General features: G+C 50.4%; 10 protein-coding genes across 10 annotated transcripts; 5 read left to right on the top strand and 5 right to left on the bottom strand.

Annotated features, from left to right (window-relative positions):
- Positions 1 to 228: 228 nt before the first annotated feature.
- ASPSYDRAFT_212492 (3-hydroxyacyl-CoA dehydrogenase family protein) lies at positions 229 to 1344 on the top strand (the record flags this gene model as incomplete). Its single annotated transcript, XM_040844038.1, has 6 exons — positions 229 to 306; positions 353 to 538; positions 615 to 750; positions 798 to 818; positions 869 to 995; positions 1047 to 1344. The coding sequence occupies 6 exons, from the start codon at positions 229 to 231 to the stop codon at positions 1342 to 1344; spliced, it is 846 nt and encodes a 281-aa protein (XP_040697348.1).
- A 69-nt stretch (positions 1345 to 1413) lies between these two features.
- ASPSYDRAFT_162580 (uncharacterized protein) lies at positions 1414 to 2982 on the bottom strand (the record flags this gene model as incomplete). The annotated part of the gene is made up of 3 exons (XM_040843088.1): positions 1414 to 1883; positions 1930 to 2906; positions 2957 to 2982. 3 exons carry the CDS (start codon positions 2980 to 2982, stop codon positions 1414 to 1416), a joined length of 1473 nt encoding a protein of 490 aa, XP_040697347.1.
- Positions 2983 to 4348: 1366 nt separating this feature from the next.
- On the bottom strand, positions 4349 to 6207 carry ASPSYDRAFT_51036 (cytochrome P450). Its single transcript, XM_040848214.1, has 3 exons — positions 6092 to 6207; positions 5417 to 6031; positions 4349 to 5366 (listed from the first exon to the last, which is right to left on the bottom strand). Exons 1-3 carry the CDS (start codon positions 6167 to 6169, stop codon positions 4476 to 4478), a joined length of 1584 nt encoding a protein of 527 aa, XP_040697346.1. The 5' UTR covers positions 6170 to 6207; the 3' UTR covers positions 4349 to 4475.
- Positions 6208 to 7542: 1335 nt separating this feature from the next.
- On the bottom strand, positions 7543 to 8479 carry ASPSYDRAFT_51035 (uncharacterized protein). The gene has a single exon (XM_040848213.1). The coding sequence runs from the start codon at positions 8166 to 8168 to the stop codon at positions 7767 to 7769; it is 402 nt and encodes a 133-aa protein (XP_040697345.1). The 5' UTR covers positions 8169 to 8479; the 3' UTR covers positions 7543 to 7766.
- A 255-nt stretch (positions 8480 to 8734) lies between these two features.
- ASPSYDRAFT_94738 (uncharacterized protein) lies at positions 8735 to 9256 on the top strand (the record flags this gene model as incomplete). The annotated part of the gene is made up of 1 exon (XM_040853015.1): positions 8735 to 9256. The coding sequence occupies one exon, from the start codon at positions 8735 to 8737 to the stop codon at positions 9254 to 9256; it is 522 nt and encodes a 173-aa protein (XP_040697344.1).
- A 2898-nt stretch (positions 9257 to 12154) lies between these two features.
- Positions 12155 to 16019, top strand: fphA (putative sensor histidine kinase/response regulator; the record flags this gene model as incomplete). Its single annotated transcript, XM_040843066.1, has 2 exons — positions 12155 to 15673; positions 15723 to 16019. 2 exons carry the CDS (start codon positions 12155 to 12157, stop codon positions 16017 to 16019), a joined length of 3816 nt encoding a protein of 1271 aa, XP_040697343.1.
- Positions 16020 to 16217: 198 nt separating this feature from the next.
- On the bottom strand, positions 16218 to 16823 carry ASPSYDRAFT_94736 (DUF4863 family protein; the record flags this gene model as incomplete). The annotated part of the gene is made up of 2 exons (XM_040853014.1): positions 16218 to 16686; positions 16750 to 16823. 2 exons carry the CDS (start codon positions 16821 to 16823, stop codon positions 16218 to 16220), a joined length of 543 nt encoding a protein of 180 aa, XP_040697342.1.
- Positions 16824 to 17163: 340 nt separating this feature from the next.
- Positions 17164 to 18822, top strand: ASPSYDRAFT_118066 (flavin-containing monooxygenase; the record flags this gene model as incomplete). Its single annotated transcript, XM_040840360.1, has 1 exon — positions 17164 to 18822. A coding segment is annotated over one exon (1659 nt), but the record flags the coding sequence as incomplete, so codon positions are not given.
- Positions 18823 to 19246: 424 nt separating this feature from the next.
- ASPSYDRAFT_94734 (uncharacterized protein) lies at positions 19247 to 20081 on the bottom strand (the record flags this gene model as incomplete). Its single annotated transcript, XM_040853013.1, has 2 exons — positions 19247 to 20000; positions 20050 to 20081. The coding sequence occupies 2 exons, from the start codon at positions 20079 to 20081 to the stop codon at positions 19247 to 19249; spliced, it is 786 nt and encodes a 261-aa protein (XP_040697340.1).
- A 213-nt stretch (positions 20082 to 20294) lies between these two features.
- ASPSYDRAFT_94733 (uncharacterized protein) lies at positions 20295 to 21362 on the top strand (the record flags this gene model as incomplete). The annotated part of the gene is made up of 2 exons (XM_040853012.1): positions 20295 to 21237; positions 21289 to 21362. The coding sequence occupies 2 exons, from the start codon at positions 20295 to 20297 to the stop codon at positions 21360 to 21362; spliced, it is 1017 nt and encodes a 338-aa protein (XP_040697339.1).
- Between the last annotated feature and the right edge of the window lie 1077 nt (positions 21363 to 22439).

Raw genomic sequence — 22439 nt, 5'->3', positions numbered from 1 at the left:
TTGTATTGCTCATCGGATCCGGTAACGGATCCGTTTGTTACTGTAACAAGGTGAATTGCTACATCGGATCCGTTTGTTGTTTTAGCAGGGTGAGTTGCTGCATCGGATCCGCTCCGATACAAGTCGGCAGTTGCATGCCGGTAGTTGAGTGGGATGTTTTCATATAACTAAATCTTTTCCACAAAGTACTTTGGAGAACTTTATTTCCAATCAATAACCTTGACCACAATGACGCAGTTGCAAAGTCCCCAAGGATCTGTTGTGATTATCGGCGCAGGGACCCAGGGTCGCCGCCTGGCCTATATGGTGAGCATAGGTCAATACCAATTTAAATAAATACTGACAGTTACAGTGGTCCAGTCGCGGGGGTGTAGTATACCTAGTCGACCTAAACCAGCAACAGCTCGAAGATGGACTAAAATACGTCGAGCAACTCCGTAGCGAAGCCACAACGCATTCCGGGACCTGGGGAGATGTGCGAATATCCACGCCTGACTCGCTCGAGTCTATATTGCAGGGCGCATGGCTCGTTGTCGAGGTAAATACAGACATTCCTCTCGGTTCCTGGTGTTAACATCCCACAGTGCATCCCAGAGAATCTAGCATTGAAGCAGAAGATTCTCTCGCAACTCGACAACCTCGCGCCCAGCCACACCATCATCGCATCAAACTCCAGCAGCTACGGAATCGGAGAAGTCATTGAAGGCATGGACCTCAAGTACAGTAGCAGACTTCTCAGCGCGCACTGCTGTAAGTATCAATCAGACATCATAACTCTTACCACGCTGACCATTTAGACTGGCCACCAGAGACATCAGGTAATGCACTCGGATCCATGACGATTAGATGAGACAAACTAATTTGCTAGCAATCGAGATAATGGGCCATAACAACACTGATCCCGCCCTGATTGATATTCTCTTCGAGCAATGTGAAAAGCACAGCTTCTCGCCATTCCGCGTCCGCCAGAGCTCCATCGGATACATATACAACCGGTACGTACATGCCCCTTCGGACTGCAATAATAAACTAACAGCCTACTTCAGTATCTGGGCCGCTATTAAACGAGAAACATTACTTGCACTGTCGGAGGGAGTCTGTAACCCCGAGGAAATCGATGCTATCTTCAAAGATGTCCTCAAAACGCCAAAAGGGCCGTGTGAACAGATGGACGTCGTGGGTCTGGATGTCGTCCTTGATATCGAGAAACACTACGCCGAAGCCCGCAGTGGCCTTCCCAGTGAGCCTCAGGAATACCTACAGAAGATGATACAGGATGGAAAGTTGGGCGTTAAGAGTGGGGGCGGGTTTTACGACTATAAAGCCGATCGCCATCAAGGTTAACCTTCTCGAACTGTATATACATTTATAGACATCGGAGCCAGCTCATAATATCATAATCGTCAGGTTATATTAAATCGAATACGGAACAGGTGGCTCTCCAGAATAATGAGACACTTTTGAAAAAGACTCCCTCGCTGCCTTGACAGACTTGCTCTGTGGGAGATGGTTCAGGGCTCGTTCCAGAACAGACCGCACACTCGCATGGCCGCTGTGGGTGATCTTCCTCTGTTCCAGTTCGCGGTCGATGGCGATCTGGACGAGCTGCACGGCCGCGACAACGTGATGTGGATACGGGTCGATTGAAATTAGAGGCACTGTCACTGATGTCTCGGTGGCGCCGACATGGTCGAGACCGTCGGAGTCCATGTTGATGGCCATTGTTGTGGTATTGTGCAACCCGAAGACCAGCGTGTTCACCACGGCGCTCTCCGCGCTTGCGATGGTTTCTTTGATCTCGTTGAATAGATCCAGTCGGTCCGTTGCCTCGATCGCGTTGGCCATGAGCAGTATGGAAAGGTGGTAGTGCAGCATCAGAGAGTCTGCACGGTTAGCAGTCTGCATAGATGAAGGCGCGGGAGTACTCACACCAGCGAAACTTTGTATGCTGGGCCAGGAATGGCATGCGTTGTTCGCACGCCTCCAGTGGCCGTTTATAAGTATCATTGAACTGTCTCATCGCATCAACAACGAGACTAAACGCCCTCTGCACCTCCGACTCATCATGCCCGTCCCGCAACGCCTCCTTAAGAACCGCCGTTAATTTCCACGCCAACAGCTTCCACGCCGTCCCACTGGCAATAATCTGATTCGCCCTGTCGTCCGTCACCACATAGACACCCTCGGCCTGCCAATTCCGCCACTTATCCCTAAACATCGTGGCCCCCGCCCTAACTAAGCTCCAGGACATCTCTCCCTCAAATCCAAACAACCCCGACGAAAGCAGCGACTGACAATTCAGCGTCAGCGAAGCAGACGTATCAAACGTCAATGCCGCGTAATATGCTATATTCTCAGCCGCAATAAAATCCGTCGTCCGCACCGTCTCGGGTATCGGCGGGATTGCTTCTGACTTTGTCGGCTGCGATACCTTTGTCCCGTTGAACCGCAGACTCCGTTGGCGCGCGCGCAGGGTCTGGATCTGTTGCAGAGCAGCGTGAATGCACACCTGCCCGAATATCCCATCTGCCTCTTCCTCTTCCGAGACATCCGCAGGGACTGGGGTCAACGCGAATAGAAACAGGGAGAGGATGGACCGGTATGAAATGCGATTGATCACGCGGAGCATATCCCGTCGGGCATGTCTCCAGAGGTTGTTAATAACGCCCTGGTAATGCGACGATGTATTCGGCTCGCGCGAGACAAGCGGTAGCCACCTCGCTGCAAAGGCTGCAATGGCCCCATGGAGAGACTCCTCTGCCTGCCGGTCTCGTGCGCTCCGCCCTCGGTAATGCTCCTTTAAACCCTGGGGCGAGTCCGCCTGTGACATCTCTGCCATCCAGCGATCAAGCCGTTCGCAGACTTCGGCAATGCTATTCCGGTCTTCACCGGTGAAGCTCCCTGCCCTGGTATATGTCAGTAAATAGCTCACCAGATCCATAACAACCCAACGTACAGAAACGGACACCCGTATCGACTCATCCACGAGCCGAATATCGTATCGAAGCCAGCTAGATAAATCACCCGAGCCAATCGCGCATCGAATGCGCTCAGCCCAGTCATCGGCGAGGGTGCCAAAAGCGCAGGGTCAATTAACGTCTCCGGCCGTGTTCCATTCCGGACAAGTCTATTCCCATCGACTGTCTTTGACATTAAATCGGTGGGACTACCAAGAGACTCGGTAAGAGCAGACATCGGCGTACTCGACATCCTCCTCCCCGCAGCCAGATCAGAAAAGGTCCCATTAGTCGTGCTCGCCGTTGAAGACGCAGACTTCTGACGAGCATGCGCACGATTCCTGCGCGAGTTGCCCTTTTTTGCCTTCTGCGGCTGGACGCTATTCATCCACTGCCAGCCAGTCAGTTAATATAGGTCGCGGTCGTACTAGATGGTGTGGTGGGTGGGTCAATACCTCAAAAGTGCACCTCTCATTGCGGCGCGTACATCGCGAACAAGAAACCGGGGAAGCGCCCGTGTGGCCACTGCCCGCGCCACGGGCCAAGGCATCGCAGCGCACCCTCAACCGCCGACATTCATCGCAGCTGGAGAACTGCTTGCGCCGTGCAACAAGATCAGTCATGTTGCTGGAATTTGGAGTAAGTACAGGTAAGCAAGGGGCCAAGGATCCCCGGGCATGGTGGGTTCGTTGCTGGTCAGAGTCAAGAGAGTCGGGGACTGCACGGCTACCAGTCCGTGCTTCTTTTGTGCTCCACTATTTTATGCATTTTCGATTACGTACGGGTTTTTGTGCTTGGCATAGTGTGGGGGAGTGGCTACACGTGATCCACTCTGGGCCGGCGTGCTCCGGTTGGTCAATGCGCAATTTGTCCGTTGGAGAATCTGGGGTTGAACAAAGTTGGCTGATTGTCGCGAACAGTGAAGTAAACACCATTGTCTGTCATTGCAATCCGCAGCGTTTGCAGCTTTATCATTCCCTATATGTCTTCTCACAAGAACCTCCTATAAGACTGCTTGGTGCAGCGTTGGTTACCCAAACGGTACAGATTCTCTGCCGTTTAGTGGCTGTATCCTAACAATGTCATCTACACGGTACTAATATATTTCACCTCCATCACAGGTAGACCTTTCATGTTATATTATGGAAGGTGCCAGTACCCGACACTTACTGGTCAGGCCTTCCCCAATTGCAGCCCAGGACAGTCCATACAAGGAAGGTGCAATGGTACTGGTCTTTCCTGCCTATTCTCAAGTTGCCTCATCGCACCTTCCCAAAATACCAACTGTGCTTATTACTCCTAAAACGGCAGGTGCGATACTACTCCAGCTCCAATATATAGGACTCGTCAATGTAGATAGCCTACGAATATCCTACGAGAGGTACCAGTATGCCCAGGTCATTAATGTATGAATCCAGTCCTATTAGACATTATGCTAATGTGAAAAACATTTGCAAATCTGAGATGAAAGCCGTGAACATGCATAATGTTATTTCGCATTTTAGAAATATAAAAAGCTTATTGCCTTCTCCTAACAATAACGTTAGGACCGGTCTTCGAAGCCACAAAATGGTCCACCATCTTGAACTGTCCGGTCTCATCCTCGCCGGTGGAATCTGCCAGCTCAAAGTCGAAGAGGTACATTATTCTGGCCAGGGTTACTCGCATTTCCATCAAGGCCATGCTCTTTCCAATACATCCGCGGGGTCCAATACTGAATGGGCAGAAAGCCTTGCGGGCAATTTCAACCTCGTCCTTGGTCACTGTCCAGGCGTCGTCCGTCGTCTTGCAGACTGCCCCTTCGATCCAGCGGTCGGGCAGGTAGCTCAGCGGCTCACGGTAGTAATCCGGTCTTCGGTGAATGGTGTACGGAGGCGTTCCACAGCCGGTCCCTTCAGGGAGAACAAGGCCATCTACAGTGACAACAGGGTCTGAGGCCTCTCGCGGGATCGATCCGGCAACAGCTGGTGCGAGACGCATAGCCTCGTCGATGCAGGCCTTCAAGTACGTCAACTTGTTCAATTCAGGTCCGCTCACGATCTGCTCCACGTCGCTGAATTGAGACCGCACTTCCTCCTTCAGTTTCTCCATGGCGTGGGGGTTTCGGACTAGATAGAACATTGCGGCGGAGAGACTGGTGGATGTGGTGTCGCTGCCCGCAATCATCAGGACGTTCGCTTCTCCCCAGAGTTCCTGAGTCGCAAGGCCCTTTCCGGTTTCAGGGTCACGGGCATTAAGAAGGTAGTAGAAGAAGTCCTTCTTCGCGTCTTTTCCGAGCGATGCTCTCTCCTGGGCGCGTTTATTGGCTTCCTGTCGAGACTCCATGATAAAGTTCCACCGGTCGTTCGTCAGTCGGCGAATAAAAATCTGGTCAAGATGCCAGCGGTGCAGAGGCATCCAGAGACCGCACTGTTCATGTCAGCGATGTACTAGGAACATGGAAATACCGAGAAACGTACAACGTAGTGCCGGTACGCCGCCCGGTCAACCAAATGGACCATGCGCCTCTTCGCGCCGTCAATCAGCATATCGAAACTCTTCCCAAAGCAGAGCTCTCCCATAACGTCATATGTCAAGTACCCAAACCAATTCGCCATGTTAAACGTAGCACCCTCTTGTGGATTGCTCGGCTGCAACCCTTTCGGCTCGCGGCCCAGAATCGAGCACAGCTGACGCACATGCAGGAGCATAACATCCTCCATTCCCTTCAGCGCATTATCCGAGAACGCCTGGCTAAGCACCCGACGCTTCCGGCCATGAATCATCTTGTCAATTGCATTGTGTGTGTTGTAGACGCCAGAGATGGCAGGGAAGGAGTTGTAAAAGTCCGCCTTTCGAAACCGGTTCCCATGGCCGTAGATCTTATGCAGGCCCTCGACAGAATTCACCGAAACAAAGTTCGGCGCGAGTCGCACATGCGGGCCATATTGCTGATGCAGTTCATAGATCCATATATGCCGGTCCCCCTTCAAGCCATGATAGAGCTGAACGAAGGGCGTAACAGAAGCGAGAAACGGGCCGGGGACGCTCGATAGTGGATGCAAGAACTTGGCGTATGCAATCCAGACGAGTGGCTGTACAAAGTTCCGAGTCAGTTCGCGGCTTGGGGTGCGGTTTCAATCGGGGGTCTATACCAAAACGACGCTCGCGGCCAGGATCCCCGTCGACCAAGACCCCGGCAGGATGCAGTGCAGCATGGTTGTTGCGACCATTCTTACTCGGTTGGTAATCGATTCAGCCTTACTGCCGCTCGCTCTTTATTACCACTGCAGCATTTTGGGCAGTGTTTAAGTAGTAGGCAGGTGAGCGGTTACCGTCGGTCATACCAAAGTACGTCACTACTCGGCTACCGGCGGTGTCCCCGTAAATTTATACGGAATGTCTTTAATCGGCCTCCTCCCATTCGCTCCCGTTCTCAGCTACTTTCACCCGCACGGGTATTTCATTCTCCAAATGCGGATGTCTTGAGCTGAATCGCGGGGTCTTGCGGTCTGCTGGTTAATCTTCGGAGTTGCGAGAGTGGTCCGCCTTGATATATATCTCCGCAATGTTGGCCGGTTGCTTCGGCTCACCACGGGAAATTCACCAAGACCGGGTGTTTTGCGACCGCTTTCGGCTTGAATGATAATATGCTTTCGCGAGTGTTGATTTCTAATTCATTACTGTTGTCTGCCGGGGTGGACAGAGCGAGACTTTTCGGGCTCTGGTGCGACTCATACGCAGTTTTTCGTTGAATTGAGATGCTTCAATCGCCTCGCATTCCGCGCTTGCGTGGGTCCTGGATTTACAGTGGTATGACAAAAGTTTGCGTAGCCCCACATATTCCAAAAAACACGCTAGTACCCAACCACTTCCTAATTAGGCCTAGGTGAGGCTATTCTGCCGTTTAAAATAACACATTGAAATCAAAGCAGTTATTGAAGCTATATAGAATTACAGTGCCATGCCTCACTAATAAAAGAAATTAACACTAGATATCCGAGCCAGGATCTGTAAGCTGAAATTAATTAGATAGAAGATATTAGAGATATATAAATACTATCCTTAATTCCTTATATTCTATATACAATAATTACATCTATAATTAAGTGGCAGAATATATAAAAGAATTGATAGACTTTATCTTACTCTAGACAGCCTAAAAAGATCTCTACAGAGAAATAACAATACCTACTATATTTAGTTAAACAAGACTAATATATAAAAATATATAAGCTTTCTGAAGCTGTCCAAAGCAGCCCTTCTATATATACAGTTTAATACCTATTCCGCATACTTTATATATAAAAACAGAAGTAATATAAGCGACCAGAAATTATTCCTGAAAATATAGAAAAGAGGCTTAGATAGGATGCAATACCGTCCAAAAAGCTGCGAGCACTTCCTTCCTGCCTGATCCAGACGTCGCGGCTTTAAGAGGGTGAGCCGGGTGAGTCAGGTGATTCACTCACCCTTCAAGATCTATACTCACCAACTTACCCCGTCTCCTCTTCATGCCGACACCATTCCTTTAGCTGCTTCACCAAGGAAGTCAAGATATGCGCGACGTTGGGTGATGGCTCACCCTCATCTATAGCGCACTCACCTTAACTCACCCCTGGTCGCGCGGCCGAAAAGTGGCATCACCCTTTAGCTCATCTGGGAGGCACCCACCGAACTATCATCCGCACCCCTATTCGATGGACATGGGTATAGTATTGCTATGTCCTGGGTACTGGGCCCAAGCTACTTTGTTCATCTCATATCCATTCGTTTCTTGATATTTTTGCTCTTGGTTTACGTCGTGTTTCTGACTTAGACGCGCAACACCTAGCCAGCATAAACAACAGCGCCCATCCCAATAGCACCCATGCCCGCTTTGATGATACTCCGTTTTACGCAGTCCATCCAAAATGCCTCAACGGCAGCATGCCATTGTTCCGTGTCATTCGCCTTGGGGAAGGGTGTTTCTGGCTCAGGCACGTCCAAGAACTGACAGAGAGGCCCCCATCCATCCGCAGGATGGAATTCTAATAACCTCTCCGGTGGCACCACCTTGCGGACGTAATTATTATGATTAATAAAAGCTTGCTCGGCCTTTTCGCCTTTGTCTCTATTGCAAGAGCAGTCCTGAAATGCCATGTTCAGTTCCACGATCTGTCCCGCTATCTCCGTATATCGAAGTATCCGCCACGAAGGCCATTCTAAAGCGCTGAAGACTGTGGCTATCATTGAGTTGTGCCATTTGTCTGCATCACGGGTTGTCAGGATGACCTTTGCGTCCGGATACGCGGCTGTTAACTCGTCGACAAAGAGGCAGCAAGGTGTATCTAAAACAGCCTGTCATGGAAATAAAGTATTAGCATATGGATAGACCTGTTAGGTAAAGAGGCGTACGTCGAAACCATTCATGAGTGTGTCAGACTGCTCGCGCCCCCATGCAAGATGAATGTTTCGCCATAGAGCTCCCCCAAATGACTGACAAACCAACCGAAGAACTTCATCTATGCGGAAATAGCGGGTTGCCTTCAAGGGATATTCTGGTGCCATGCTGTGGGGAACCACTCAAGATAATCCTCAATACCATGCGCGCGGTCTGTGTCATCGACTACCCCCAGACTGCCTTCCATGTACTAGCCCTAGACAACGGAAACTCCATCAAACTATAACATGCCGTACAGAAGTTCCGCGATATTTAGCCGAATCTATACTACCACACTTGGGGAGCTAAATCGAGTCAGACACACTTTACCAAAGCCGGTAATTTAAACTATACACTCTTCAATATCTAAGGGGCGATGGAAAATCCCCCTGACTTCATTGTCAGCTTCGATACTGACTTTTTCCCTGTACTAAACTTCCTGCGCGCGACGCTACCCCATCTGTTGGCGGATGACAATGTTGAACTAGTCAGTACGCATCAGGACTATTATATCCTACCTCCGGGGGACCCGCTTATCCAGGTTATCCGGTGGTATCAGGAACGTGCCTCTAGCGGACTGTGCGAGCAGGGGTCAAAACTGGCCACTGGAACAGGCTGGGTAATACGCCGCGAGCTGGCGGTCCAAGTAGAAGGATTTCCGACAATCAACGAGGCCGAGGACCTGACGCTATCAATTATCTTATACACACACGGGAAGCGCGTGGTGATCCTAGACAAAATGCTCCAGCTCGGGCGCGTGCCCGCGTCTATAGAAGGCTGGGTCCGGCAGACGCGACGCCGGACAACGAGTTTCCCACAGATAGTCGCTACATCGTGGACATCCTTGTCAAGGAAGACTGTTCCGTCTGCATGCGCCTTTCGCATCGCGAAGTTTTAGCTTTATGCTGGCCTGGGGCTCTTTCCATCAGAGCGTCGGGTGTGCTGTCAATCTCCCAGCGTATATGTCGGGGCAGCCGCTGGTGCCAAGCACGATGTTGGGCCTCCATCTGCGATTGTCTCTACTCACATTAACGGTGGTTTGGGCATATGAATTGGCCAAAGCCGCAGCGACGGACTTCCGCCTGTCTCCTTTCACGCACACCCAGTCCTGATGGGGCTGTGCAGGTATGCTTCATACTCATCCCCCTCCCTCACGGCAATAGCTAACGACCAAAAGACCAACTATAGGCCATGGCTCGATTCTATCTTTTCGGTTTATAGGGCGGGAGAGCTATAGTGACCGGTAGTACCAAGCATAGCTGGAACAGCTCCAGCCCTAACAAGATCCCTTACCGAGTTTCCCAAGTAAAGCGTGATCTATAGAATACCGGAATTAGCTTTAATGTGCTATTTATCCTCGGAGCCCTAGCTAGATTAATATATTCCGCTGTAGCCCCCATCAAGGGCACTTCAGCATTATCTAACTAGCAAACCTATATAATAACCACAGTATTATACCCCCCATTATACTTATATACTACATCAGTCTTTCCTGCAACATCATTCCTATTCTATATATACTATAGCTGCCTTAGTATCCCGCTAGTAACACAGTACTGGACACTCACCCTAGTGACCACCGTGTGGTATTTCTATCAAAAAAGGTATGGATATATAATATATATTAGAGACATGCATGTCAAGGCCATCTACTGGCTATTCCTACTTATATTATATTCATAGCCGTGGCTTATTCCCTGTATTAGTGACTTATAAAAGTATACGATTATTAGTACCATGCCATGTTCAGGAATAGGTATCTTTTATTATAGATACCATACCACTGTAGATCTAAGAAAATAGAATGAAACGATAAGCTCTCTTTGGACATCTGCCATCTGGCACATGGGGTTATGCCAGTTAAACTCAGGATACTTCTTAGGTTGACATTACAGCAAAAACTACACTGTCTCAACACCAGTTATATTCAAGAAATTCCGATAACACAAAAGTATATGTACCATTCAGATGGTCGGTAATCTAAGAGTTGGTTTCCCAGATTTAAGACGCTAGGGCTGTGAAGGTTCGGTCAAGCTGCAATACAGTATACTGGGCACCAGACAATCACATCATCTGCTCCGTATGTTGCACAATACGTCCTGGATGGTAATATACAACACTCGACGGTATGATAATAACCACCAAGGCTCGACGGAGGAAAAACGGCCGGCCTATCTGAACAAACAAACTGTCAGTTCAACTTCCATAAAACGATGGCAGACATGTATCAGACGGCAAAGCGCTCAGTAATTTTGGATAGTACGCATAATACAACAGGCTTAAGCAAAACTGATGTTTCATTTCGGCGAGTGAAAGGTTGTGTTCATCATGGAAGGTTGTGATTGGGACAAGGGGATGCTTACCAGTTACCTGACACCACTGCCAATTGTTCCCCTGGCTGTGGATGCAAATAGTTAGCAAGAAACAGCTACGACTCTATTGAAAGACGGCCAAAAAAGCGAACGCGAGGCGATTTTATATCGGTATACCGGCGGGAGGAGCCGTCAGGGCTCGGCATCGAAGCTAAGGAATATGCAATCATAACCCGTGGAAGCATGTCTTGTCGGGCTCCGAAAAAGGAAGAATGACTGACTATCATACATCTTGACTACATTTTGAGCATGCTGATTTGTAGAGACTCATGCCTCGAGTCAGTTGAGTCAATCCTTTGCAAGGTGCACCTCGTATTCGGGACATGGATCCTCTGTGAGTCAAGCACTAAATGATCCTTCTATTGGGATAACCAACAGGATTAAATTGATTTTGCCGGTGATGACAGGGAGAGATTATTCTATTAATTTATACTCGCCTACTTGAGTTCGATTGAATGCTTTGAAGAGCGATTACTGACTGCCGCTATTGCCAGGTTTAATCAAACCTCGGAATCCTGCCGGACCCTCGCAATGCTTCTCTCATGTATGATCGAAAATGGTCCAATATCTGAATAATTTCTCTTGTGAGATTTCTATAACTCCATAGTCTTCACCCTCCAATGTCATACTTCGATGGGGTCTCGTGAACTGCGGACTAATTTGCTGTCTTTGCAGAGAACATATGTTTGCTGCAGCGAGATACTGGAAGTATCCTGACAATACCAAGTAAATACAACTGCAGCGTGTTGAAGGGCTCCTGGATCGTTTCAGTCCTTCCATATGGATCAATAGCACTGACCCTTGGCATATTCGGTTAGTGCGCACGTGACTCAGCACTCGATCGGCTTCAGCGTTGAGCTTCAACTTTCAAGTCTTTCCAGAATCAAGCGCGACTCAATCCGAATTCCGGCTCATACTTCAACGCAGCATGCCCCTCCCGCTGCATCCGGCACAGGGGTTTAGAATACGCTCGATATCGTGGGCCCTATCCCTCGCTTCCTCGATGGCCGTTTCTTGGAACAGCCCTGCTGCGTTGTGCAATTGGCGGCATCTTCGACCGACGGTCCCGTGACTTGCACTTCCAAGGCACAGAGACATGGCCAACGCCCCTCTTGAGCCCACTTTTTTTTTGACATCAATTCGGCGTTGCATTGGACGCCCCCGGGATGTCATCCTCCGTTGTTTCTCTTACGCCCGTGCCTCTTGTGGTTTGGCTCGCCTACGACCTTTGGTAGCCACAAGCCCCGCAGCGATCTCGATGTTGCCCGCACCTGGCCTGACTGCTCTACGGCTTTTTTTCGCCTCACCCACCGAGGATTGCTGCTTCTACATACTAGGAAGCAGCCGCTGTCAGATCTAACCTAATGCACCTCGTTCCCTGAGCGCGCTTGGACCCTGTGACATCCTGCGCTCTCTCGTTGAGGATGTCCGACCATCCCCCTCGCCCGGAGCACTCCTCCCACGGGGGAACGCTCACCACCGATACCTCAACAACACCAGAACATGGAGGAGGCCCTGGTGCGTCGCACGGTACATCTATCGGAACGACTGATCGAGTCTTCCCAATCCGATCACTTGTCTCGCTTGACCCCTCGGCGCGTAACGACGCCTCCTCAAACGCCGCGAATCCGCCCTTATCTCCTACAGGAGGCGCTCGGCGTTATTCGATTATTGACGATCAAACCTGGACGCGAATTCGATCGGAATCGGATAGCAGGACAAATTCAATCGACCTGAGTGGCGATACTCGACCTACACCGCAGACCTCTGAGCCCGCGTCTTCTCATCGGATGTCCGAATCGTCAACGCAACCTCGATCACACACTTCAGGACCACGGAAGGGTGATGATAACGCAGTTTTTACTCCGACCTCTCAAGACGAACCCGATCAGGAAGCTTACGAGCTTATGACCTCGCGCTTCCGTCATGTGGTGACCGACGACGGACATGCTGTGATCACCGGGAGGACCGTCGACTCGTTCAAAGCCTGTGAAGACGAGCCGATCCATATACCCGGCGCAATCCAAAGTTTCGGTGCATTGGTTGCTGTATGCGAGGAGCCGAACGAGCAGATGGTCGTCCGCATCGTGAGCGAGAACTCAAAGGACATTCTCGGCTACTCCCCGAATGACCTCTTCTCACTCCCTACCTTCTGCGATATTCTTTCAGACGACCAGGCAGATACATTTTTGGACCATGTGGACTTTGTCCGCGATGAGGGATACGACCCGGCAGTGGATGGCCCGGAGGTATTTATCCTCACCGTGAATAAAGCCGACGGTAGCACAGTTCGGTTGTGGTGCGCTATGCACCCAAGCCCAGCAAACAATGGCTTGATCGTTTGCGAGTTCGAGTTGGAGGATGATCGTGTCAACCCACTGTCTGTGTTAGGACAGGTCTCCCCTGCAGCTCCCGCGAATACCCTCGACGTGACGCCAACAGTGGAACAGATGACCGCTAGTACGGTCACAATAAATCAGCCACTGCGCGTTCTGCGCCGCGCCCGCCGGAGAAAGGGCGAAGCGGCCGCGATGGAGACTTTCAGCATTGTCAGCCAAATTCAGGAGCAACTGGCTCGTGCGGATAGCGTGGACACGCTTCTGGATACAACTACGGGTATCGTAAAGGAGTTGACGGGCTTCCACCGAATCTTGGTCTACGAATTCGACTCGGAGTTCAATGGTAAAGTTGTTGCAGAATTAGTCGACCCGACCATGAGTATCGACTTGTTCAAGGGCCTGCACTTCCCGGCTGGTGACATACCAAAACAAGCGCGAGACTTGTACCGGATCAACAAAGTTCGGCTGCTCTATGATCGAGATCATGTAACTGCACGGCTAGTGTGTCGGACACCCGAGGATCTCAAAACGCCCTTGGACATGACGCATGCCTATCTCCGCGCCATGTCTCCCATCCACATCAAATACCTGGCCAATATGGAAGTTCGATCCTCCATGTCCATTAGTGTGAACGGTCCGAACGACTTATGGGGTCTTATTTCGTGCCATTCATACGGCCCTCGGGGGATGAGAGTATCATTCCCCATCCGGAAAATGTGCCGACTAATTGGAGATACCGTCTCTCGAAACATCGAACGCTTATCCTATGCGTCTCGCCTGCAAGCGCGCAAGCTTATCAACACAGTGCCGACCGATGCGAACCCTTCTGGATATATCGTTGCCTCGTCAGATGATTTGCTTCGACTAGTCGACGCCGACTACGGTGCCCTGTGCATTCGTGGGGAGATCAAAATTTTGGCAAAATCTCATCAGTCACAGGAGATGCTCGCATTGCTAGAGTATCTAAAAGTGCGAAAGCATAATTCTGTCCTCACTTCAAAACATATCGTGAAGGACTTTCAAGATCTCCATTATCCGCCCGGGTTCAAAGATATTTCGGGCCTGCTTTACGTACCGCTGTCCACGGATGGGCAGGATTTCATTGCCTTCTTCCGCCGCGGCCAATTAACCGAGGTGAAGTGGGGTGGCAATCCCAACTTGGCCAAGTTTTCTGAAGGCCACCTGGAGCCCCGGAAGAGCTTTCAGACATGGAGTGAGACAGTCTTGGACCGGTGCCGTGACTGGACCGAGTCCGAGGTAGACACTGCAGCTGTTCTCTGTCTTGTATACGGCAAGTTCATCAAGGTCTGGCGACAGCAGGAGGCTGCCCTGGAGAGCTCTAGCCTCACCAAGTTGCTTCTGGCGAACTCCGCCCACGAGGTACGCACGCCGCTGAATGCTATTGTCAACTACTTGGAAATTGCCCTCGAGGGAGCATTGGACGGCGAGACACGGGATCACTTGAGCAAATCCTACTCGGCCTCGAAGTCCTTGATATACGTCATTAATGATCTTCTTGATCTCACCAATGTGGAGAAAGGGCAAAATCTCATCAAGGATGAGCCGTTCGATTTGCCAACAACGCTCAAGGATGCAACGGCCGTGTTTGAAAGCGAGACGGCTCGCAAGTCCTTGAATTATACGGTGTTACAGCACCCTGGGATCCCTGATACCGTGGTCGGAGATCAGCGCCGTGTCCGACAGTCGATTAGCAACCTCATATCCAACGCAATTCAACATACTACGGAGGGTAGTGTGACAGTGGAAGTGTGGCACGCTCCTGGCGAAGGTGATCCTGGCAAGGCCACCGTAAAAATAGCGGTTCTGGACACTGGGGACGGAATCTCACCAGCTACACTGGAGCAACTATTCCGGGAGCTGGAGCAGGTCACGGTGGAGGAAGATTCCGAGAACCGTGGTGATAATGGGGGGAGTTCTTCACTCGAGGGCACTGCTCAAGTGAAGACAGTTCTGGGTCTCGGCCTGGCACTAGTTGCTCGGATAGTGCGCAACATGCACGGACAATTAACCGTGAGATCCGAAGAGGGCAAAGGCAGCCGATTCCAGATTTCACTGCAATTCCCGATTCCTGAGGGGTCAGAGCCAAAGAGCCCGGACGTGGCAAGCGGCCCGGTCGCGACCAATGACTCTGTGCTTCCTATGAAGGGAGATATGGTTCTTGTCGATAGCACCTCCTCTTCGAACTGTAACAGCCAGGGTAACAGCACCAGCCCTCCTGGCATTTGCTCAGGGGATAATACACCGAAAGCCGAGCATAAGCCTCGGCGTGAAGCTACACAGCCTCCAGATCAGGGTGGAAAACAACCGACAGAATCCACCAAAGCAGTGCCACAACAACCCGAACCAGCTGCGTCGCAGCCTGCAGACCAGTCGGCTTCAAAGTCTACTTCAAAATCAGGCGAGTCTGATTCGCCGCGACTTCGAGTCCTTGTGGCTGAAGATGATCCCATCAACGCAAAGATATTACAAAAGCGACTGGGGAAACTCGGATACACTGTTAAGTGGACAGTGAATGGGGAAGAGTGCGCGAATGCGTACGCTGAGGCCCCGACACAGTGGGATGTGGTTTTGATGGACATTCAGGTAAGTTTTTGCTAGTCGGGGGTAGGAATTTATACTTACAGTGCTATAGATGCCCATTCTCGACGGTATGGATTCCACGAAACGGATTCGCGAATTCGAAAAGCAAAACGACACTTCATCCAAGCTCCATGTCCCCGTATTTGCCGTATCGGCGTCTCTCCTGGAGAAAGACGCGCAGATGTACGTAGACCTAGGCTTCGACGGATGGATCATGAAACCGATCAACTTCGAACGACTCAGCACGCTTCTTGCCGGCATCCGCCAAGAGCACGTACGGAACGGAGCCGTTTACCAACCCGGGCAGTGGGAAAAGGGAGGATGGTTCACGATGTATACGGGGTCGTGAGCTGCTACATCTTTTATTTGTTCATTTGGCACGACGACACGCTAAGTCATCATAAACGAGGCTGCCTGGCGCACTTTGCCTCTTTTTTTCAATTGTTATGATACCATACTGTATATACATGATATTCGCATGGCCGGGCGAGTTGTACAAATAAAACAGCATTGCATATCAAACATTTTGTCCCAACTCTCAACCTGCTTAAACGTAAACGGGCTGCTCCATGCCCGGACTCGCCTTATACGAAATCCTCCCAGCCGGTAAAAAGAACAAGGCCACCAAGGCACCCCCTCTGACCTCCGGATAGTGATGCGTCCCCGCAGCAGGCGACGTCCACCCAGCACCCATCCACCTATTCATCCCCTTCAACTCCGCCGTCTCATCAATCTGAACCACGCAATTAATCTCGCCATACGGGTGCAGATGGTACTGCCCGCGATACTCGTCAACACTATCCATATACACCGTCGTAATGCTGAAATAGCGCGTCCGCTCCGAGGGCGAGCACAGCCTGCTCCGCCGGTATTTGGGCCCGTCCAGCTCGTCGGTCGCGATCCAGTCTTCGTTGTTGGCGATGCCGGTGCGGATTAAGCGGCAGAAGTCCTCGTAGAAGGGGTTTCCGGGGCCGTAGTTGGTGTTTAGGTGGGTTTCGAGGTTTTTGCCTGGTGTTCTGGCAGTCATCCGATTGTTAGACGGTGAGATTACCGTAAGTTAAAGGTGGGCGGGGGAATACAAGTCAGCCACTTCGGCGAAGAAGTCTTGCGCTCTCTCGATGAGCTTCTCTGCGTTTGGATGGAGGGTCGACATTGTTGTAGTTGTAGATGTAGATGTAGTTGTTGTTTCAGCAATCGCGGGGTGAACTGATCAAGTATGGAGAAGAATGCGGAGAAGAAGATCCGAGGCCGCTGGCGCTCTCGGGCGCCAATCACGGCAGTCAGCATACAGAGCAGTCTGGCTGCTATCAACAGCTCCTCTGCGCGGGGTATGCATTGTTATAAGCTCTACTAAACATGGCAGTGTCTGTCATGCCCTTTACTCCGGGATAACTTGGAATGTCACCATGCCTCCTCCCCATACAGTTGACCTACTAATCATCGGCGCAGGTACAATCCATAATATACCTCCCATCCACTCAAGTACTAATCATGCAGGCCTCCACGGCCTCATCACGGCCAAGACCTACCTAGAGATCCATCCAGCCGCGACCCTGCTCGTCGTCGACGAAGCCCGCTCTGTCGGGGGCACCTGGGCCGCCGAACGGCTGTACCCCGGGTTAAAGACGAACAACGTCTTTGGGTCTTACGAGCTTAGTAATTTTCCCATGGTCGCTGGAAAATATGGCGTTGATGGGAGAGGCCATATCCCTGGCCATGTAGTGCATGCGTATCTCTGCGATGTCGCCGAGCATTTTGGGATTACGCCGTGTCTTCGACTTGGTACGAAGGTCGTTTCAGCTGTACTGAATGATCAAGGAGTGTGGGAGGTTAGAGTTGAGTCTGCTAATGATCCAGGAATAATCGACCATGTTCTCGCTAGAAGGCTGGTAGTCGCGACGGGCCTTACATCGAAGCCCCATATACCAGAGATACCTGGCTCCGAGACATTCGGCCGTCTCGTGGTCCACTCAAAACAACTCAAGGAGCAGGCTCAACCACTGGCAGATAGCAAGCGAGTAATTGTTGTCGGTGGTAACAAGTCTGCCTGGGACGTCTGCTATACCGCTGTCCAGTCTGGCTCCCAGGTCGACATGATCATCCGGCCATCTGGAGGCGGCCCAAGCTATCTCTGGCCGCGGAGCTTTTCACTCGGTCCGTTCAAGACATCGCTGGCAAAGCTTTCTACGACGAGATTCTTTACCCTCTTCGATCCCGCGCCATTCTATCGGCGCGGACAATTCTCATGGATGAAATGTGTGCTCCACCGAACAGTACTCGGGCAGAGAATTTGTCAGTATTTCTGGACATATCTCGATTCTGTCATTCGACGACTCAACGGATACAGCACACACCCTGAATTGAAGAAACTAGAGCCGTGGACGACCCCATTCTGGATGGGGAACTCGCTTAGTGTGCATAACTACGAGACGAGCTGGTTTGATCTCGTCCGCGACGGAAAGATACGAGTACACATTACAGATATAGCACGCCTTTCACCTGGAAAAGTCCATCTGGCGGATGGAGAGATTCTCGATGCTGATGCTTTAGTACTGTGTACTGGCTGGGCGACTGATATCCCTGTGCAATTGGACATGCAAGAAACCAATAATTTAAACGACGGCAAAGAGGCCGTAAGGACAGTCTATCAAAGTGTTCCTTACCTGGCAGCCCTGCCTCGACGGACAGCCAACACGCCTATTTCTGGGCAAGTGTCGTCGAGTAAGCTAAAAGCCTGCCCGTTGTTATACCGCGATATGATCCCAGTGCAGAAATCGTTCATTAAGCAAAGGAACCTCGCCTTCATCGGGTTGTCCGTTTCCATCCACGCCGTGCTCATCGCGCAGGTACAAGCACTCTGGATAGCCGCGTTCTTTGAAGACAGAATAGATCCTCGCAACCCTGATAATTCTAGCCTAAAGAATGTGAAAAACTGTGCCGTTCTCGACAAGACATACGGCGAGATCCGACGACCGCGAGAAACAGGAGGGCTGGCTGGACGGCATGCAGATCTAGTGTTTGATAGCCTGCCATATGTCGATGAGTTATTGGGTGACTTGGGGTTGTCAGCAAACAGGAAGCGGAATTGGTGGCGGGAACTGACGGAGGCGTATTCGCCTGGGGATTACAAGGGATTAGTGCAGGAGTGGGTGAGATTGGGAGTGCAGGTGGACGAGGCTGGTGGGTATTCGAGTTGACAAGGCTAGGAATACAATAATAGTGAACTCGAAGTGGAAGCATAATCCGTTTGCTGGGCGCGACGCAAGTGGCTGTGGATGGAAGTAGCAACCATATCTCGTTGATATGTCCGATATATACTCAATAATAGAGAGAATGCCCGTTGGATAAAGGGCATTCAAGAACAACTGCCGGCAGGCATCCACACCGTTACATTTCATAGCTGGTTAGAGTGAACGCCTGGCGACAGTGTCTGATGGATTGTTTTCAATTTCAGATTAACTACTCACTATGGTTTCCGACTAGGGTACCAAATTGATCATCCCCAGTTCCTTTACTAATCTGGACCGTCAATCTTCGCTCTCCTCAACAAAGATTTCTGTGACTTTGTAGGCTAAGCTAGTTAGCGTAATCACCACAGTTCTCGCCAGGTGAGTACGGTGCATAAAAATATTTGGGTGTCTTCGTCTTCCATGGCGGGGATGACCCAGGATTCAGAGAAAGTATCATTCGAGAACTCAAAAGAGGAGATTCACTCAAGAGGTCAAGAAAGTCCTTCTGCAATCGAAGCTCGTCAACGCAGTACGCGGCATACTGAGCCAGCCAATCCAGAAGAGGATCTTGAGGAGGTAGGCGGAGAAAGGCTACACGTAAAGCGGCGATAACAGCGAGTTGAGTGCTGAGGTTGTCCGGCTTCTCAAGATCGATAAGACAAGTCGACAATTTCTCAAAAGCTAGCTGCTGGAGGTCTGGAATAAGATATATACTGCAAAATATATAGAGCTGGATGTGCGCTAGCAGTGGATGGTTTTCAGCGACGAGATCAATCCCTTCAGTCGCAATGCGATTCCGACCTCCGTCTTCCTCCTCTATTTTGTCTCCAGCATTTTCTGCCTCTTTAGTCTCACTGAGGGCAGAAGTAGTCGCGCTGAGAACGGCGGGATAATCGCCAGTGTATGCCCATTCGATGAATCGTCCCAGTGTGCCAGCTGATGTGTCTTGAAACGTGTAGACACCCTTCTGTGCTTCTTCAAACCCTCTCTGAAAGGCGGAAATAATGGTTTTGCACTTGGAGCCGAGCAAATCGCCATGGATGTTGAATAATGGTCCTGATTTACCTGCCTGGAGCGAGACCATTCCTGAAGAAAGGAAGCTGGTACCTAGTCAGTCACCCCTGCGCATCTTTGTGATGACTTGCTCACTCGAGATATGATATTGATTTTTCTTTCGACATTTTCACGTTGCAAAAGGATCCGCCAGAGTAAGTAAATTCTTGGACTATAATGGACTTCAGACCCAGCTTTGCTCGCGTTCTTTCCGGCTCCGATGGTGGGGAAGGAAAGGAAGCAGGCTGGGAGCGTTGCCCCGCGTTTTAAAACATACGGTACCGTATCATTAGCTGACAGAGCAACAAAATCTGTATGAGAAGCGACTGCGAATTTCGAACATGCCAGTTGATCAAGTCAGGGAGATGCACGGTCTGCGGGAGATTCCCGTTAAGAGGCATTACTACGTTGGTTTTCCCGATGAGCCCTTGACGAAAGCGCAAGAAGAGGAGAATCGAGTGGGCAGACACGATGTCATCCTCGGTGAAGAGTACAACGGTCTCCAGCTGGAACTTTGCTGTCTGCTCGATGACAAGATCTTCGTCGCCGAAAGCCTTAATTTCGTGGCTTCAGAAGTAACAGGCGTCCAAGGTCAAAATGCGAGAACAGAGATGAAGCCTGCCGGTATCGCAGAGGGACTGCCATTGAGTGAAAGGAAGAAGATTGTCAAAACCAGGCTCAGGGACGCTCGCTTGGCATATCAACATGATATAGAAACGCTTCGCATGCTCAGCGGATTCCTCATGACTCGAACGTTCAGCCGACCCAAGGATTATCCGGAGCCAGATACACCAGAGGTCTTGTATCGTGCCTTCAAAGGTGCATGCCACAGTCGTCATAGCAAAGACCTGGGCTTCCGCTCGTCTAACCAGCCTTTAACTTTTCCGTCTTATCATAATGGCACGCTTCTCGACAGCTCACTCGTGGACGAAGATGCTTTGAGAACTCAATGCGAGGGGGGGAAGCCATCGGACCTTATTGCATTATCCGATAGTCCGTCACGGATCTTCAACATAACTCAAGGGTGGGACTTCGAGGACATGAAAGGAGACATGATAGCTGTCATCAATGTCTCCAAACTTCTAAGGATGGGCGTTCTTTTTAATCGCACGACGACATTAGCCAAGTCACTTGACATGGCTCTTCGAACAGCACGTCAACCGGGTGGTGTGCAGTATGCGAACCCTAATTACTGGGTTGCCTACAGATGGGTTCCAGCCGAATGTATTGAGTTTTATATCTCTCTATCCTTTCTCCGGAAAGCCTGCGAGATCCGTGGCATCGGTACGTGGCCAAGCATACATTTTCAACACTTTCTGACGGTTCATGAAATAGGTGAAAATGATTTCGGTGTAAATTTCTCCTTGGAAGAGATATTGGCATTCAAAGTCCAAAACCTTTCCATGTGACCGAACTTGACATACCTATGTAGCAATAACAAGTTCGAAGCTTATTCAAGTAAGATCTCTGTTTGACCAACCTTTGGAGGCTTTATGTCCCATCTTTCCGACTTCAAAATGTCCATCTGCACTTTGCTTTCTGTTACCAAAGGTATTGAAGCACCATACTAGAAATGTATCAAATCCTTAGTTATAATGGTCGGCGTAAGTTTGCCAATGGCGTTTGATCAATCTTAAAACTCAAACTTGATCCATGCCTTGCGCAACATATCCAAGCCCTGATTCTCGGGCCAACTCACGCGACGTAAGATAGTCAGTCGCCAGTCCACCATACTTAGTAAGAAAGAGAGGGGCGACGCAGCTTACCCCTACCAGCCTCAAGAGACTCAGGATCCGAGAGTGGACCTCGCCATGCGCGTTAAGCTCCCGTTGGATATCCACCATGGAAAGCGGGTCAAGCGTACCAAGCTGGTCCCGGGTCGTCATCGCTATGACATGAGTATCGTAGAGACGTTGCCACCTGGAGGGCTAGAACCACGACGCCGTTGTACTGGTTTATAGATATTTCCGCACCGGCTATTCGGCGTGCTAAAGACTTGAACTGGGTGAGGATATCTTCGAATATTTTGCAGAGATTGTGAGGATGGCCGTGAGCGCCGTGACGATGGTAGTAGATTTCTTCGTGGTTCGGAATGATAGCAATGGCTACTGGAGAATCGATACAGCAGTTCTAGGGCCAGAATGGTGGCCTCACATCCATCTAGATCGGTCAGTCTAGGCTGTTGATACGAGACGGAATGGCCATGCTTGCCCAGCCCTGCACCACCCACCCCGGCGCGGCACTTGCGAAGCAGCATTACATGTAAACCCTCGATGCAGGCCAAAAAGGACTGCTGTGTCTCAGAACACGATCGACCTGGTATAGAAATGGCGGCTACCAAAAAGGTTCATATTGAACGTCTTGCCCTACGCACGCCGCGTGTACCACAATACTCTTGCAATTTCATACCAACCTACAGAAAGCAGAACCTTCGTCACTCTGGATTACTGTCCAATTATTCCGCATCGCGAAATACCTTAGACAGT

Source organism: Aspergillus sydowii, assembly GCF_001890705.1.
Source record: "Aspergillus sydowii CBS 593.65 unplaced genomic scaffold ASPSYscaffold_16, whole genome shotgun sequence".
In the NCBI taxonomy this organism is placed as follows: domain Eukaryota; kingdom Fungi; phylum Ascomycota; class Eurotiomycetes; order Eurotiales; family Aspergillaceae; genus Aspergillus; species Aspergillus sydowii.
The sequence above is the reverse complement of the archived record's forward strand: the minus strand, read 5'-3'. Positions and strand labels throughout refer to the sequence as shown.

Excerpts from the sequence above, each read along its gene's own strand:
- ASPSYDRAFT_51035 (XM_040848213.1), bottom strand. The coding sequence starts at position 8,168 with ATGATAGCCACAGTCTTCAGCGCTTTAGAATGGCCTTCGTGGCGGATA.
- ASPSYDRAFT_51036 (XM_040848214.1), bottom strand. The coding sequence starts at position 6,169 with ATGGTCGCAACAACCATGCTGCACTGCATCCTGCCGGGGTCTTGGTCG. Across the intron at positions 6,032-6,091 it reads TGGCCGCGAGCGTCGTTTTG|CCACTCGTCTGGATTGCATA; the intron begins GTATAGACCCCC and ends AACTTTGTACAG. Across the intron at positions 5,367-5,416 it reads CGGCGTACCGGCACTACGTT|TGCGGTCTCTGGATGCCTCT; the intron begins GTACGTTTCTCG and ends TGACATGAACAG.